Source organism: Linepithema humile, chromosome 7 (assembly GCF_040581485.1).
Source record: "Linepithema humile isolate Giens D197 chromosome 7, Lhum_UNIL_v1.0, whole genome shotgun sequence".
Classification (NCBI taxonomy): domain Eukaryota; kingdom Metazoa; phylum Arthropoda; class Insecta; order Hymenoptera; family Formicidae; genus Linepithema; species Linepithema humile.
Window position 1 is genome coordinate 18,886,737 of NC_090134.1, and position 18,410 is coordinate 18,905,146.

The window sequence follows — 18,410 nt, forward strand, 5'->3', positions numbered from 1 at the left end:
ATTAAGAAATCTCTTAAATCCTTAAACTATTTGATTTTTTATGTAAAAATTTCAATTTATGTTCCATTTACTTTGATTATCGTAATTTTCCTGCATGCCAGTTGCAGACTTTGTTACGTCACAGGAAGAATGTTAACTCACAGAAAAGCGAGGACGAACGAAGAATTCGCGGAAACTTTAGAAGGACACGAATAAGGACTCGCTGCGGCGGTACCGTCCGCTTTAAATGCGAATTGAAGTTTTGCGAGTTTTCCTGATCTTATAATTTAAATGAGCGTGATCCTGGTCTGTCGGGGCTCTGTCTCCCGTTTTCCGTGATTCTTGACTTTCTCGGCGCAATCAAAGATTCTTCGGGTTTGTCAAACTTTCCAACTTGTTCAGAATGTCGGCCGACATTCAACTATCGTTTCATGATGTTCAACCCAATAGAATGTTTAGCTTTTTATATATATATATATATATCTGAATTTTTTATATTTTTGTGTCGTTCATTAAAATTTAATTTATCCGAAAATAAATCTTTAAAATCTGAGACGGCCAAAGTACAGCATAATAATATACATAATTCTCATTGTTAGAATTAACATATCGGAAGAGAATATAAGTATATTTTAGCATTCAGCATATTTTCAAAATTAAGTTGACAAATAAATAAATCATATATTCGCCTACGCATCGCAAATTGACGGGAGAAATCTCGCGCGCGCACGTAAGAATATGTAAATGGCAGCGAAGCAGCGGGCGAAAGAGGTGACAAAATCCCATTGGGAGTCTCGGGGGCGGCTTCAAGCACACCGTCGGAGGTGTTTAATGTTCCCCACGTACGACCACGTGGTCACACGTTAAAAGCATTTAATGAAAGGGCGTCGTCGCACTTACGCCGGTCGACCCTCCCGGGAGGAACGGACGGAATAAGAAGAGAGAAAGACGCGCCCGGGGAAAACGAGCGAGGGAGGGAAGGGGTTATAAGGGTTGGAGAGAGGGAGACAGGTGGGTGGAGCGAATGTCGGTAGAGGAAGCGCACACACGCCGCATTCGCACATTCACACTCACCTGGATACGTGCCTCAGGTAATCCGATCTTCTCGGCGAGACGCTCTCGTGCAAACACGTCCGGGTAATGTGTCCGCTCGAATTCTGAAACGAAACCAGTTTGCAACAAGTGCTCGTTATTTAGCCACGTCGTCGGCATTAATTATCGCGATACGCGGTGCTCGCCGGCCATCGTGCATTCTGTGCACTCGTGCATTCCCGACCGGCGAATATCGGAGACCGAAACGGAGAAGAATATCATCTCGATGTCGGAGTATCGATAGCCCTCGCATTGCGAGCCAGAAAGTTTTAATTTGATATGCAAGTATCGAGATGTCTTATTATCATTAATACTAAAAATTACAAACACTAGATTGCGTGCAATTAAATTTAGAAACAATATTCAAAGAATCTGCAGTAGAAAGCGAGTATGTTGCGTCGTTTCTCGGAGAAGGTGCATAAAGGCTAAATAGTTTGCCAAAATTAATAACTTTCTAGATTGATAAATTGATAACTTTCTAGATTGTCCTTTGGTACTGACCTTTCTCGAGGCTATCTATTTGTTCGTTAGAGAAGGAAGTTCGGTTGCGCTGCAATTTCCTCTTCAGCCTTAGCCGCACCTGCGAGTCCTCATCGCCGGAGGAGTTGTGTTCCGAATTACCGTCCGAAGTTGTCTCCTGCTGATGCGACAATAGAGAACCAGTGTCTGGAACAAGAATTAATTGCTTTCTTTTCAATCTGTTATTTCAATAATCTTAAAAATATCTTCCGTATTTACGATTATGTGACAGAATTAAAATATATCACAAAAACTTTGCAAGCAGTATTAAATATACTGCATTAATCTTTTTCATTCAACGACTTAAACATATACAGTTCAGCTGTCGAAAATCTTTGACACTTGTTCCTGTGACAAGCAGTTAATTAAGAGGCCCCAGTTTCGCGATGTGTCAACCGATCGATTCTGTAACGCGATCCGGCGTTCTCGAGATTCCTAGACACCGTCGCGTGCTCAGGCGCGCGCGGTCGGTCTTCGGGGTCGCGTCTCGCGCTGGTGCGCGTCGGTTCGTATCGCGCGCGAAGGTAGCCCTCGTCAACCCTCGTGGGCCGCGATTACTTTCCGCCTCCGCGCACCGCACCCTCGTCTCTTTCCATTCCTCCTGGTATCTTCTCGGCATCCCTCCGTGCCGCCGCTCTGTTCGTGTCCGTTCCTCCGTACGGCGGTGGAGAGATGTACATATATACGCACGCCCTTACGCTCGCGTACATAGATATGTACATACATATATATATATATATGTATATACATACCTATATATATATATATGTACCGTTCGCTCGTCAGCTGCTCGCTTTCTCGTTCGCTCATCTCAACCCCCGCGCAACCCCCAATTGGACTCGACCCTGCAAAACCCCCTCGACTAGAAATACCGGCACCCCAAACACCGCCTCCCTCCCTCCTTTCCGCTCTTCCTGCCTGCCTCATCGCCCTAACCGTCACCCTCCCCCCTTCTACTCTTCTCGTCCTCCTCCTTTCCGCGTAACCCACCTTCCCCTCCTCGCGAACACCCCTGCGCGTAACGACCAGACTGGGGACGATCCTCGGCAGTCCGCTGCAGACGGATCGTTGGCTTTAATTTTCTAGGTGACGACGCACGCTCGGCGAAGAAAGAGAGGAGATTAGCCGATGCTCTCTACGATCCAGCCGCTTAATGCCGCTTCGGCAAAAGTGGCCGCGATCGACCGTTCGATGCGTTCCTGTGCATCCGAGCGTGCACTCAGCGGCACTTGGACGTGCTCAGCGAAGTATAAACCACCACCTACGAGTGGCGACGTGTTTAAAGCATTCCTTTTCACCGGCGCGTATTTTCGAATTAATTACTTATCTCATTTTTCTATTCGTTAATGTCAGTTCCGATACTACATATTATTGACGTTAATAAGTGAAACCGTATCATTTTCATTTTTTAAATGCAAAACATTATTCACATAATAGATCATTTTATTCGATCAGGTATGTTAGGTTCATAGATAAAAATTTAAAAATTCCTATTTTCGTCGAAATGATTAGACATGATTAGAAAACCCGATAAATTCGCAAATTTCGCGAAGAGGCATTGACGATGGTACATCTCGGAGAACACGGTGCCAATGAAAGCACCTTTTCTACCTGTCACTCTACCGCGGTTTACGTAATCTGTCTATTGAGGGCGGCCGCATCTGGTTTCGTCATCCGTGGACCGATTCTGGCTAAGAGCCGAGCCGCAGGCCCGATTTCTGTGATCCTATTAGACTTATAACTCTGCACGACGGATCCTTTTTCCCCACTCGACCGCATACGTACATGCGCATTGTGTGAGGTGTCGAGGAGTCACACAATGCAACGTATAATCCTTGTGAATAGAGTAAGATATGATGCGCGTAGACAGAATATAATAGTACGAAGACATCTCTGAAAGCGAGATATCATATATATTCTACATCTTTAAAATGCAAACATCCGTTTGTCTAAATTTTGATCGATGTTTTAATCTAAAAATGAACCTCTTTAAATTTACATTTATAAAAAATAATTACATTCTAAATATTATTTTTCCAATTATTATAATCACTTATGACATAAAAGCACTTTCTTTTCTAAATATTTCATAAACTTCACTTATTATTTGAAAGATGAAGTAAATTAATTAAATTAGTACACACAACGGAAAGAAAAATAAATGTTAGACATGTTGGTAAGATGTGTAAACAGTTATCAAAGCAAATCTTAATACTTTCGCGAGCATTTTATAGTGATTGACGCAAAGTAAATTAGAATTTACCGCTTCGCTTGAGCAGAGAATCGTCGCGCCCGTGAAGCTGGCTACCAGGCAGAAGAGTCTGGCCGGATCCGGGAGTTGCCGCGGTTGGAATACCCGTGGCGAGGGGATGATGGGAAGGTGTCGCCGAGTACCACGCCGGCGGCCAGCCTGCTGCCTGTCCGTTAAACATTCTCAGCTTGTCGTAGACGCTCTCGGCGCCCTGATGCGCTTGCACCGCGGCCGCCTGTTGCTCTTTCTGTGAGGCCAGGTTCCTGAGTACCCTGTTAATGGATGACACCTGCGAAAAGAATAAAATTTCCACTGAGAATTAATATTCGAGTCACCTATTAATTTAATCCTACTACAATCAAGAACGGATTGTAAATCGTGCAACTAATTTATGACAATGTCATTGCTGATCAACTGATCGTAGTTGCGTAATAATTACATAATAGCTTTGCATACGCCACGCACAGATGAGCATCTCGTTCATTCATAAAATTTAATGTGACGGCGTACAACAAAAATAAATCTTCCGTTTTGCGTATTTCGCAGATTTTTATGTTTTGCGTATATGCTCCTATAACAGGTATATGTGTACAATTGTGTAAAATATAAAATAACGAATTATAAAAAATTTGACAATTATAGAAAATATATTCTACGTAAATGACCATTCGTGGTGATTCAATTATTTAGCTAGTTAGCGAACTGCATAGCAAAGCGCGGAAATATGAATGCGTTTAATGACAAATTCCGAAGCGGTAAATTCGTCCTTTGTTCAGGAACTTTAATATTCACTTTGCATCTTAATCTATTCGCGGCACATCGGTAAGTGGTGATAGTTTCGCGTTTTTATGCTGCCGTATTGAAAGAATTAATATTATTTTTGCAATTAATTAATGTCTTGTAAATCAATTGTGCGAAATAAACAGATCGGTGTCATAAAGTCTCAGATATTGTAAGTGATACTTGCGTTAATTCACCGCGTCTCTTTATGAAGTTATTGATAGTTACATCGACTTGTAACAATTACATCCTGAGTGATCTCGAGCTAAGACAAGACCGGCCTATAAAGCAACGCATTCTCGCTCGACCTTGCCAGCTGATCAGCTGATCGTGGTTCCGTAATAGCGTAATAGTTATATACAGCTTATGCGCGTCACACGTACGCATGTGTGATCATAATGGATTTTCAAAACGCAAAATACTCGACAAAAAATTGACGCAGCGATATGCGGCAAAAAACGGATTTTCTTTATTTCGCATTCTGCCGATGCTTATGCTCTTATCATGATACGTATAATGTCTAAATTGTGTGTTATATTTAAATATTTGTAAAATATAAAATGGTGGATTATAAGAAAATTATTATTTAGAATACTTATATTTTATTCCAAATAATATTTATGTTAAATTCTCACAAGACGATAAATCTATTATTTAATTTAATAATAGGAATAATAAATTTAACAAATTACTGCATAGCAAAGCGGAAATAAGAATGCGCGAAACTTACTTTCGAACGAACTTTTGAAGAAATGCGATAATTTCCTACTTTTAATATTGGTTCTCCACTAATACTTTGAAAAATACGGCTGTTTTATTTCGAATAACGTGCAAACTATGTTCATTCAGTAAATTGTATTCTACTTAACTTACTCATAAAAATATAAGATGATACTGTCGGTGCTAAATAAAGTATTACAGAAGCAAAGATGTAAAATAGAAGAAAGGTGACGCGAGATGATACGAAGATGGCAAAACAAGAGAAAAGAAAAAACAAACAAAAGACGAATGCTCTAAATCAACAAACACTTAGCTAATAAAACGATTAAAATAATATCGCGTATCGTTATTAATATGCCTAATTTATAGGTCTAAAGCTTAATTTTGATTGACAATGTTTACATCTTCATTTATAATCCCAAAGCTATTAACCCAATCACGATTTCAGTATGAAAGAAGAAAACGAATAGCTCAGACAAAATGTTGCGCCACTTTTTAATATTAATGACTCGCAATGTATCCCTATGCATGGGATATCTCAGTCATCCATTTATGATGGATGGAAGGAAAAGAGAGATACAAGGACGAAACGGACCGGCGGGTCGGGGCGCGGCTCTTTGTAAAATCTCGCGACCGCAGCCACTCGTCGTCGCAGAATCATTTCCGTCGTCGTCGCTGCGCACCGATTGTCCGCCCCTCGCCGTCTCATCTATCGTCCCTTGCACGGGGATCCTTCTTCCTCTTTTTCGTCCTCCCGCGCCCGGCTAAGGGGGAACCGGAGGTCGTATCCAGATGAAAGGACACCGCCGTCCAATTATTATTACATAAAACGGTCTCCACCGCGGTCTCCCCGTCTCTCTCCGATCCACGGTTGTCGTCCTCGCCGTCTTCTTCACCTTGCGCCCGCGACCGAGCCACTGGCTAACTCTAAAGTTATAACGAGCCGGCGTACAGCACAGGGATCCAAGCGTCGCGCTCTCAACTTGTACATAATGGTCCTCGGCGCGCTCCATACGCACGTCGACCCCCGTACTCCGCACCCTTTCGCAATCGTTGGGTTTAGCAGCCGGATATATATACGCCATTAATACAGCGGACGTCGGATATCGAGCGGTGCTGCTTCTTAATTACGAGGTCGACGAGCTTCGACAAGAGTGGCATGAGCGCGCAAAGCCGATCCTTCTCGCGTAGTTTCACTTAAAATTGACGGAATAATGGCCAGGCGACGCGGAGACAACATCGTCGTTGGAGTGGTGCGCGGTACGCTTCTTTATCAAAGCCGGTTAGATTAAAGACGAAGAACGCTGACTTTGGAGAGTGCGATCGTTTGATTATGCACGGGTGCATTTTTGCTTTCGATAGTATGATAACACTGAAGCTTCGTAAACTCGTTTAGTCCACGGTGACGGCCATCGTGACACGATGAAGATGGTTGAAAGGTTTGGAAAGAGGTAGGATCCTCGCTTGAATTCAATTCCTCGCGAGGACGCTCGGGCGTGGGAAAATATTGATTTTCAACGACTTTTCACCGATCACATCTATTACGTCCAGAGCTCATCGAGCATACGTAATTCTCGCTGTCTCGGCTCGTCCCAACGCTACGAGATAATAACAGGCGGATAGCGGAAGCGACGTTTCGAGACGAGTTAGCCCCGGCTAACTCCTGGACCAGGCTCTCCGTCATCAAACCATCTATCCAGCCTGGATGCCGGGAGAGAGAGAGATTCCGGCTGTACGCTCCGTACCGCTCCACTCTCGCCGCACAACAGCCGCAGCGTCGATGCAGGCCATTACACGCGCGACCGGACACGAATAATTGTGCAACACGCTTAACTGATCCCATTCACCCTGATTCTACCCGCTCCCGTCCGCTCTCGCCGCCGACTAACCCCCGTCGCGTCCCCGGCACCAACCCCCGGTGCGATGTGTACCAGCCGCAACAGCCAACGCTACCGCCAACGCTACCAGCAATCTACCAGTAGACGAGATCGAAACGATCGAGAGAAGAATCTGTCGATCAAACAACGTTCCCCTCCCCTCCTTCTCCTGCTTTGCGATTACGTGCGAAAACAATTATAGATTCTCTGTTCACTGATTATCTCAAGAACTACGTGCCATTGACTCCGGATTCCAAATTTTACTATGAAGAGCGTGAAAAATAAATTCAAGCGTCATTAATGGAACGGAGTTTTGTCTCTCTTAAGGAAGGAAAATATAATAAATATTAAATCTAATAAAATAAAGTACACTCTGTGGAACATAATATTCTCAGATGTAACCTCGCTTTTGACCGACGTATTACACGCTCGACGACAGAAGCTCGTGCTAGGCGCGCTGATTGATCACTCTGAAACCCCCAGCATCCCCCATCAACCTTCCTCATTCGGCAGTTCCTACGAGCACGCCGGCAAGAAAGCGCGGTTGCTCCACGAGCCGATGGATAACGACTTGCGCGCGTGCCATCCCCTTCGGTATTCCTGACGGACAGCCGATAGGAGAAGCGCTGGCGGGAGGGAAGAGCGTTCTCGAAGAAATCAGACGAGGACGATCGACCGTCGAGGATATTCCGTGCGGTCGATCGGGGGGGCAAGGGATGTGGACAGGATGTTTGGTAGACGGACGGACGGACGGGCGGACGGAGAGGATTCTTCGAAGAAGGGCGATCAGCGGCCGGGAGGGTGGACAATGCCGAGGTCCGCGTAATGGACCGATTACCCCACCCAGCCGATCGCATTGACGAGACTTTGATTAGGGTCGAGTGGCCGGATCCGACGGGTAAGTACACCCGACCGGCTGCGCGTCACGATAAGTCGACGGCGGATTACGCGTAAACTTATACCGTGTCCAATCAATGGCCCGGTATGGCGCCGACACAGCGGGAAATTTATTCGCGCGCGGGTGCGATAAATCTATGCGAGAGACGCGCGTGCGATTTTGAGGAACTAAAATCTACAGCCTGTGCATTTAAATACGCCCGAGATGCGATTCGTTCTGATGCACGATACTCGAGCGAAATGTTGAACTGAAGAATTTGCTAATTAATTGACCGCCAGAGCCTGGCTGAGAGACACGCCTGATAATTTGATGCTTTCACTTACGCTCGGTATGTTGTCGTTATTGCAAACGCCCTCTTGCAAAAGTCGGTCGCGAATCTCCCAGGCGAAGATCGAGGGACATTCTCGTTTGTAATCGGCGATTTTGTTGACCACAGGTGTTGTCGCCACCCGTGGCTTGCTACCGCCGATCGCCCGCGGCTTGATCGAGCCAGTCTCGTAATACCTGCGAAAGGGGTGATTGTTATTTTCGCTTGGTGCATGTTAATGTTATACATCGTGGCGAGCCTTTTAAACACGTGGTACGGTTATTGAAAAAAATACGAGAGACTTTATAAAAGGTATATTATTGGATAAAAGCTTTTATTAATATTCCGCAGTTTCTTTTGACGAGAACCATGACGTTATAATTACAGAGATATAACTACGCGAAAAATTGAAGTGCAGCGTTTGCTCGTTATTTTATATATCCAATTATTTTAAAATGTCTGCGAGTAACAATAAAATCATTAAAAATAGGAGAAAATTCTGCGAATTTTCCTGCAAATGTATCATGCAGCGACGCGTTTTACGCAACTGTATCGAGGAAATACAATGCTGTTGTGCAACGGTTGTGTCTTGTGACTATTTAATCCAATTGATGGATGTTACCAGGCAATTGTCGCAGAATTTTTTATTTGCTTCACGCGCACATGGACGATTTCGAGAAATCGACACGCAGTGACCACTTACCTGCCGAGGATCTTGGAGACGCATCCATTGCTGACCTGCAGTATGCGTGATATGTCGCACGGTCTGGCCCCGCTATGGGCCAGCTCGACGATCTTCTGCCTCGTGGAGTCCGGCAGCGGTCGGCCATTGACGTAAACGCCACCGAGCTGGTTAACCCCGCTGTGTCCTGCAGCCGAGCACCCAAATATTGAGTTCTGTCCGACCATAGAACCCCCGCCAATACCCGCGCCACCCCCGTGCATCAAGTCCTCCTCTGTGAATCAAAACGCGCGCAACGTGTACGTCACTTCGCCAGAACATCTGATTGGTAAACAGGCGGAGAGTACGCGCACCGAACGCGTTCTTATTAGTCTAATTAGCGCTCGCGCCTGTCGCCCGGATCCGAAGCGTCAGATTGAACACCAAGGGAGATGTTTGCATCGCGATCACACGCTCCGTCGCCCTGCGGATGTCACGTAACGAAGATCAGTTTGACCCTTGCGCGCCGATTAATTCGCTACCGTGTACCTTATTACGAACGTTACCTGCGTGCATCGCGCGCCGGAGGAAGCGTCGAAACGGAAATATAGCCGCGTGCAACGCGCCCTGATATTGGCGACGACGGTAATTGCGACGTGAGGGGATAATGGCAGGGATAACGAATAGATATATGGTACGTAATTCAATCATCTCTCACACGTGTGAGAGGCTTCAGAAATTGTAATAATCACGATAAAGCAATGCGTAACGCGCGTACATAAATGGAATGCATTCGATTCGCTCGGAAGGTGCAATATTAATAAAGACAATTTGTAAGATATTAAATATTAAATATTACGTGATGAAAGGCTCTTTCGCTTCTCGCATATGTCTCAGCGCGAAAGTGGACCTTTCGGCTTTTCTCGCCACTTTATTAAATCCTTGCGGCATGACGCAAGGAAAAGGATGCAACGAGAGGGCGAATCGTGACGGCGTGCGGACGACGGAAGACCCGAGAAGAGCCGGCGTTGCTAAATGCATCTTGCAATTAACGAATTTAATTAATTCCCGCTTTTGCGGCGCGGCAAAACAACAAGAAATAGTCGGAATGTAATCTTGAATAGCCCGCACCGCCTCCGCCGCTGTGCGAAATCACTTAATATAACGACACGTTTTCTCACTTGCTGTCTCTCCGCCTGTCTCTTCCTCTCGTGCTGCTTCCTTCCGACCTTCCGCCATTTCTGTCATACCTCATTTTCGCCGAGAAGATTGAAAATCCAGCGCTCGTTGCGCTTACTCAATGCTTTGTTCAAAAATGTCAAAAATAAATAAATGTTGGTTTTTCGGAAATTAAAAAATTTTACAGATATCAAACGTAATCGTTGAATCAACTTGTTACTAATCGTATAATTATAAAATTTTTTATGTCGTAGTTTACATAAAACATATTTTTTTTAACGGATTAAAACTTTTAAATAATGAGAAATATTTTAAAACAAAATTATTTTATGAGTTCCTTAAAAGTGGCGGCCAAAAGTTCCATTAAATTTTATACAGATCCGCCTCCGACGGATGTTTTTCTCATCCTCGACTATCCGTCGGCAACGATACGTCCGTCAGGCTATGATTCCACGAAAGGTTTTCCAGCTTCATCCCCGCATTATAACCGAAGCTTTTTAAGCGAGCTCCAAGCACGGTGAAAGGAATAACGGGGATGGAATACGGCGCTGGAGAACGAGGAGTGAGAAATTGGAGTCGAGAGTCTTGTTACAAATAATCCCGTGGCGAGGCGTCGCGGAAATTTTCGAGGAGGTGAATTTTCGTGCTTCTTACTTCTCCGTTTTATCGCGGCAGCAATTCCGGATTCCGCGATTCGCGAATGCGAGAAGAGAGAAATAATACAATTTTTTTCTGGAACGCCGATTTTTTGTAGCTGTATTTAATTCCGTGCCTTACGACGAAATAATGGCGAAACTTGGCGAATACACATTGAGAGATATTCCACTGCGTCTTTAAAAAGTGTCAAATAATTCGAACAAAATGCATTGTTCACGGCGGGATTGACCGGGAAAATCAGGATACAATACGCTGGCGATTTTGCACAGGAGGTATTTCAGTTATCGACCTCGCCGATCACGACCGTCGCTGCTTTCCGCAAACTTCGCGCATCGATGGGTCTAAAGTCTTTTTCATTATACGCGCGGCGGAAAGTGGACGATAACGATAAGGGTGAGACATTTTCCTGGAACCAATTAAAGCGACACTCTTCGCCGTAAATTCTTTCGTGACGAACTAATGAATATTCATCTCTTGCTCGAATTAATAAGAGCACGTAGATCCGCGGATATCGCAGTGCAACTATCGCATAGCGCAACGTAAGATAACACGAATTATGATTTATTTCAGCATATCTCGTATCAAAATCAACTATGCGTAATGAGTCTATAAATGAAAATCCTCATTATATATTCTCGCACGTTACTTCGCAATTGATTATCTCAATATTATTTAAATTACCAAAGATAGAGTCTCTCGTACTAATCTTTTGATTTATTATCAATTGATTTAATTGTCACATTTTAATTTAAAACCACGTAATTTACAGATCCGATTGAAAGATACCTCGCACAATTCGAATCGGCTTCGCTCTTCCGGCCGAATGGCTTGCGTTAAAAATAGGCGGTGGTCAAAGCGAGGACGCGTCGCGACGGCCTCGTCCTTTGAAGGGACGGCGCATGAGTCTGTGCTGTTTTTCACAAGTTTAATTCGTTACAAAGGGGACAAGTGTGCACGACTTAGCTGCACACGTACATGCGCGCGCGAGATTCACCCTTTCGCTCACCGTCTTTCGCCTCACGCCATCCTCCCCCGAGGGGGTGCGGCCACCCCCGACAGAGGGGGATGATGTCGGCGAGAGGGCTCGAATATCGTCCGACGCCGTCGACCCGTGCACACACCCGCCGGCAGCACACATTCTTTATATATAATTTCGCGTTAATCTACGCGGCGGTGCGGCGCAAAAGCGAGTCGCGCCGCAAAGTGAGGCAAAAAGGTTCCACTTGGCTGAGCGTGAAACGGGACACAGATTAAATCCCATCCTGTGCAACCCCGGCACACGACGTCGCGGCACCCTCGTCCTCCCCGACGCTCCCCCTCTCGCCCGCCGCCGTCGATTCACTCCGTCCGCTCGGCCGAGCCACCCTCCGCCGCCCTCACCAAACATCCCCCGAATCTTTCCATGCCGAGCGAGAGAGGCGGTCTTTAAGCGCGGAAACGATCGTCGATATTTAAGATGCGCGAACGGACGCGATGAGTCGACGCCTCGCGCGAGTCGACTTTGTAATTCGATTCTCAAGAGTGTTTTAGCAAAATTTCGCACTCGACGGTAAAGTGGAAGTTAATCAAAATTTATTTATGAAGATACCGCAGAACCGGAAGAGCTATATACATTTTTCGAAATTTTCGAAACACGTGATCAGTTGCATGAGTTACGGCGTGCTTCCTAGACGGACAAACATTAAACCCGTTGGCAAGGAACGATTGATCGTTACCCGATAATAGAAACAAAACAGCTCAGCGAAGCGGCTAATGCGCCACTCCAATTTCCAACGATGACGGAAAGTTTGCAGTGGAATAGTTGTTTAATGGGATGTAATAATAGTTTGCGGGTAATTAGTCCCGTGTTGCGACTCGAAACCGGCCGAACGTAATCAGTTACAGAGTGTGTCGGTTCGAATTTATTTAACGAACTGCTGTTTATCCGTCGGCATTCATAAAAAAATATCGCTTTTGCGGCTGAATTGTTCTCACCTGTCTCCGTTGCGTCGCGCGTATGCAAAATAATATAATTGTACGTGTCGTATCTTAATAATACACCCGTTGCATTAATGAGACATGACATCCTATGCGATTAATATAATTAGAAGCAATATGAAATGAAAATTTTTAATTGTACAGATAGCGTATCGTTAACTGCTAGTTAAAAAACATATTTGGAGTCAACCGGTCTGACAATATTGCAAGTACGCAGCAATAACGAGAGTTAACGAATATTTAAAAGTACAATTCAATTATCAAAACATGTATGTTAACATATAAAACTGTACAATGATAAGTAACTGTTGAATAATAATAAGAGTGTATTAAATAATTGATAACAAAATTATATTTACGCGGAAAGGAAGCTTCAAGATATTCACTTCAGAATTGTTGTATTAACACTCGCGTTTGCTCGATGAACGTTTATAAGATCGAGTCCCGCTTATTTCCGGTGACAGCCGGAGTCTGTTAGCGACGTAACGGGTGGTCGGGCGCTTCTGGAGTCAACGCGTTTGTCGAGTGTCACAGGGACTAAATGTTATTATCACGTCGGTTGAGATTCGGAAGGATGAGCGCAAACCGGCGCGCGGCACAGCCTCGGAGCGTTTTGGGATAAACTCACGGCACCGTGGAGAGAGAGAGCTTCATCTCGTGGGCGCTCTTCAAGCGACATCAAAGATGGCGTGCCAGGAATACGCTCTCTAATGAGTTGAATCGCGGTAAGAGCGAGATGCTTCCACGCGCGCTTCCCGAGCGACGACGAATTCATTACGGACGATGTTAAGAGGCGGCGGCGTAGTATTAGCAGCCGCCATCTCCGACAGCGCATACTCATTATCGCGCCCGTTATTATTGACACCGTGTATAAGGTAAACCCGCCGTGTGTCTTCTGCCGCAGCTTTTCGCAGGTAAATACCGAACTTATGGCCGTGGAGCTGGTAACCGTACATTCGTGCTCGTTACTATTCATAGATAACAAGATGCCTCACGTCGGAGAACGCACTAATCATGACGCGAGCGTAGCCACGCGACGATTAAATGAATTTTGCGTCGGTAAAGTGAGATAACGAATCGCAAAATCCTAACTTTGTAAACGCTTATTGTGCGGAACAAACTATCGTCGCGATGAACGAAAGAAGACGGACAATCAATCCCTGTATCATAGAATTAATTAAAACAATCTTTTTATACATTCCACAATTGTCACTAAAATTATATCGATCTTTAACCTCTTTACAGTCGCGAGCGAGTTACGTCGGATTTAATGTTATCCATCTGACGGCTGTGACGAGATACGCATGTTGCAAAGAAGTTAATTAGCGAGTGCTCATATGCGAAATGTCCCAGTACTCGCGTGCAACTGCTTTCAATCTGACAAAACAACCCGTACGGTGTGCTTTCTACACAAGTATGGAGGTCACGCAAAGGGATCGTACCGGCAAACTCCAAGTCCCTTACGTATATCTATCTGGGCAAAAGTTATCGGCGAGCTTCGCGGACGTATTGCCGAGCCATAGTGTATTGATTGGTCGCGGGGATAATCCCGCGCCGCCGACATTTATTACCCCCTAGAAGCAACGGAGGCAGGTAATCTCCGCAGCCCTGGCACGCGCGAGATCCGATCCGTAACCAACGTCGCGCCGGTGCCCCGCGGGCGCCCATAACCATTAACAAATCTCGCGTAGCGACGAGAACGAAATAAAGCGCTCTCGTGAATCGGGCGTTTGATTCGAATAGCTACTGGGGGTTTTATGGAGAACCGAAGTAAAGAGGGAGCTTGCTCTCTAATATATAGGTGGTACACACGCACAGAAGAAAAAGAAAGAGAGAGGGGGGGGGAGGGTAGATTGGTGGTTGGACGGATGAAAGAGGGGCGCGCTCGTGCCACGCGAGTATTGTCCGCCTTGGAGCTTGTACCCGAATGCCTAGAGGAGGGGACCGACGGGAAGGTAAAGAGAGAAAGAGAGGGGCGTGAGAGGGGGAAGCACTTACCCTCCTACAAGTCCCATTATGATTTCGCGTGGGCCGTAGGCGCGTAACGCGATCCCGCGTCTCCGCTCTCGAGCGAGAGAGAGAGTGGGTAACCCCGAGCCAGAGAAAGATTATGTTGCGCCGAGACAAATTGGCGGTGTAAGCACCCCCGCTTATTGTGAGAGGCGCGAGGGAAGGGAGGTACGAGCCAGCCTAACCGATTGTTGGCGAGTGCGGTGACGCCGGGGTCGCGCAGACGAATCTTTCGAGATGGCAAGAGGGCCACCACCCTTCGTGTCTCGTCGGTGTCGCCGGCGAAGGGGCCGCTGGCCCGACAGAAGCCGGGCAAAGGCGTGTCAAGTTACCGACTAACCCACGGGGGTAACCGCGAGCCCACCTAAGCCCATAAGCGTACGCGTATTTACTCGCACCCCCCCCCCCTCTCTCTCTCTCTCTCTCTCTCTCTCTCTCTCTTTCTCGTCTCCGACTCATCACGAAGGTCGCGACTTCGCCGCAAGGCCTGCGAGTTTATCGGCGTCGTCTACTCGTTCAAGGAAACTTTGAACCACGGACGATACATCACTGTCAGAAAATTAAAAACCATGAGAGACTATTTATCAAAGTTAACATTACGATTAAGCGTAACGTGACAATAGTTGTGATATCTGCGAAGTGATACGCGATCGTTCAATTTTTAGTAATTGAAATCTGTTGCATTATTTATGTTCTTTTCTCTCGCAGCTGTCAAAAATAAACGCGACGGACGCTTAGCTTCTTAATTAGGGACTAGACGCGCGTACTTGCGGGTTAATGAACCTGTACAAACTGATTACGGCAACGGAGCATCGCAGCAAGTAAATAGGTTGACAGTCGCTTCTTTCTGCGACCAACCGGCTTGCCGAGTAATAGACGAATAGCTTCGCAAGAAATCGCGATAATTGGAGAATCCATGAAAACGCGCGGCACTCTAAGAATTTATAGAAAGAGTAGACTTTCCGTCGCTGCGCGTTTTAATGCCATTCTGTTGCAAGAGTGAAATATCGAATTTAATAAAACCTATTCATGTATTCACTTTGTTTCGATTCGTTATAGTCTACTTTCATAAGTCAAGCAAAAAAATTACTCTTATTCTCGATCATAATTTTTAGTGCCGCAAGTTTTTCATTTCTCACGCACATCCGTTAATACACAAAGTGTTTGGTAATTAATAATACTTTGTCACATCGAATAAACCAATCTCGTAAATAATTCTATTCGCTGACAAGAGTTTCCATCAGTAAAAATCATCTGTCGAGACGAGACTTAGAAAACCAACTTGCCGATTACCTGTCGTCTTTGCGATTGCGATCAATCACCAAACACTCCGTTTTCTCGTGCTAGCCAGCGTAAATTAAGTAAATTGATTTGACCGACCTTTATGCGGCATCTTCCAGAAGGGCGGCTCGGGGGTGGGCGAGCAAGGGTTAGCCACCCCCGCGCCCAACAGGGTTCTTGCCGCGTGCAGCGCCGCCGCCGCCGCCTCCCTGCTCCGCGCTGCCGCAGCGCTCGGCGGATAATCCGGAACGCTGTCACTTTCGATGATGCCTCCGCCACCTCCGCAAGGACGAAGGTGCAGGCTCAGCCGACCGCTGCCGACCGTGCCACTGCCGCCTCCGCCGCCGCTACCGCCGCCGCCGCCGTCTCCGCCGCCGCCACCTCCGGCCACGCTAACACAGTGCTAAAATCATTAAGAACATGACTTGGTCAAGTTTTTCCGTTTGTTCTTAATCCGACGCTTATTGCGCTTCTAAGTTACTCGAAACAAGGAGAAAAATATCCCTGAAGTAATTACACGAAGGCTCACTGTTGACATTTGCGCGAAAACATGAAAGAGCGTTCGTTGAATAGTATTATTTGCTCATTTTCGAGAGTATGTAATTAATAAGGTCTCAATCTTGAATTTATCCTACTTAATATGATGAAGATAGAGTCAATAATTATACATCGTTGCATTTCTATCAATAGGCTTTCAGTATTATTATTTCAGTATTTATGCTTTATATAGAGCTTTGCTGATAAATTTTTAACATTTTAGTTTTCTTTGAGTAAACATAAACGTACGTTCTATCCTTATTAAAATAATGCTTTTATATGTAGACTACAATAAATCTTCACAACTAAATTTTAAATAAAAGATAGATAATAATTTCGTTCTATTTAGGGCAAAAGCACAACATGATGAAAATCCATCACCCTTTTTGCAAAAAAAAAAAGAGAAAAAAATACGTTCGTAAACATGTTAAAATTCGTATAACATGCTATAACGCGGACACCGTATTATCGAAGCTGGATAATATCGTAACGATAATGCCGTAACTCTCACGGGGAATCGCGGCGCGATGATTATTTAGCGTAGAGTGCGATCAAAAACCAATTTCGAGCGTAACGACGTAACGTATCGAGAGCATGGATTATTAACAGATGCGAGCGTGTTTCGATTTACAATTTCGTCGTTCTTAATCGTATTGCGAAATTTTTACTTGGCGATACGCAAAAAAAAAGCCCGTCGGCCGACGGCGACGGATCGCGTAGCCGACGGCGAATAGCGCGCGGTGTTAACGTTTCACGCACGGTATGTGCAACGGCCGAAATAATTTTACATACGTTCACAATGATTTTATAAATTCACGGCAATTTACGGAAACTCAATTGATCCCTGTACCTTTCCGTGATGCGATGCGACGCGTCGTGTCGCGTCGCGTCGCACACGCCCTTCGGCGCGCGTAAATAACGCGGCTTCAAAGAACATAATTCGGGGGATTATCGCCCGCGAAGCGCGGTAAATATTGGCGCCGTCGAAACTGGTTCGCCAAAAGCAAATTTCAAAGTGCGTCAAAAAATAAATAGCGCCCGGGCAAATAATAAACATTGCCGTGTCGGCGGTAAATTTCCGAATTTTTCCAAGGCTGATTACGTCCCGCATAAATTTGTTCGTATTACTTCGCGCGTTGCGAGAGCAGATCCGGTGAAAATTATATATGCAGTACAAAAATGCTGCAAGGAAAATCGGTTTTGCACTATTATCAAAATTAATGCAATTAGAATTGTTATAATTGAAAAATTTCACATTAGATTCGAATCCGAAGTTGTTTTTTCGAAACCAACAGCCTTTCATTCTCGCAATGTAATTACAGAAGTAGCTTAACAGTCACGACTAAATTACAGATATTGATACGTTGCACAGTGATTCATATTCTGTAACAATAAATCATTTGTGAAAAGTAAACATACAGTATTATTGCGCTCTGGGACTAAATATGCATACTTTGACTTTGAAATAACGCATGCTTATCAGTGGTTATTTTATTTTTAAAACAGCAACCCGGAAAATTACGTTACACGTATGTACATAAGAAATGAATAGGACACTCGTAATGATGTGCACACAATTTACGCGTATTCTTATCTGTTATTTATCAAAGCTTCACGATAATTAAATAAATATCACGCTTCATGAAAGAAAGTAACGAGCCCGAGTGATCGAACAGTGAAGCTTT

The 18,410-nt window shown here is 45.1% G+C and overlaps 2 protein-coding genes across 5 annotated transcripts in view; one reads left to right on the plus strand and one right to left on the minus strand.

The window, feature by feature from the left end:
• The window catches only part of tsl (torso-like), a 311,116-nt gene that overhangs the window by 244,390 nt on the left and 48,316 nt on the right, over positions 1-18,410 (plus strand). The window lies entirely within an intron of this gene.
• toy (twin of eyeless) overlaps positions 1-18,410 on the minus strand; it is an 80,040-nt gene that overhangs the window by 12,713 nt on the left and 48,917 nt on the right. For 2 of the 3 annotated variants that reach the window (XM_012363213.2, XM_012363211.2), the window contains 6 exons: positions 16,288-16,591; positions 9,127-9,379; positions 8,440-8,620; positions 3,854-4,130; positions 1,573-1,737; positions 1,054-1,136 (listed from right to left, as the gene is read on the minus strand). In XM_012363213.2, coding sequence (XP_012218636.1) covers positions 1,054-1,136; positions 1,573-1,737; positions 3,854-4,130; positions 8,440-8,620; positions 9,127-9,379; positions 16,288-16,300 — 972 coding nt within the window. In that variant the 5' untranslated portion in view covers positions 16,301-16,591. The remainder of the gene's footprint in view (positions 1-1,053; positions 1,137-1,572; positions 1,738-3,853; positions 4,131-8,439; positions 8,621-9,126; positions 9,380-16,287; positions 16,592-18,410) is intronic. The other variant, XM_067358617.1, reaches the window with a different exon arrangement.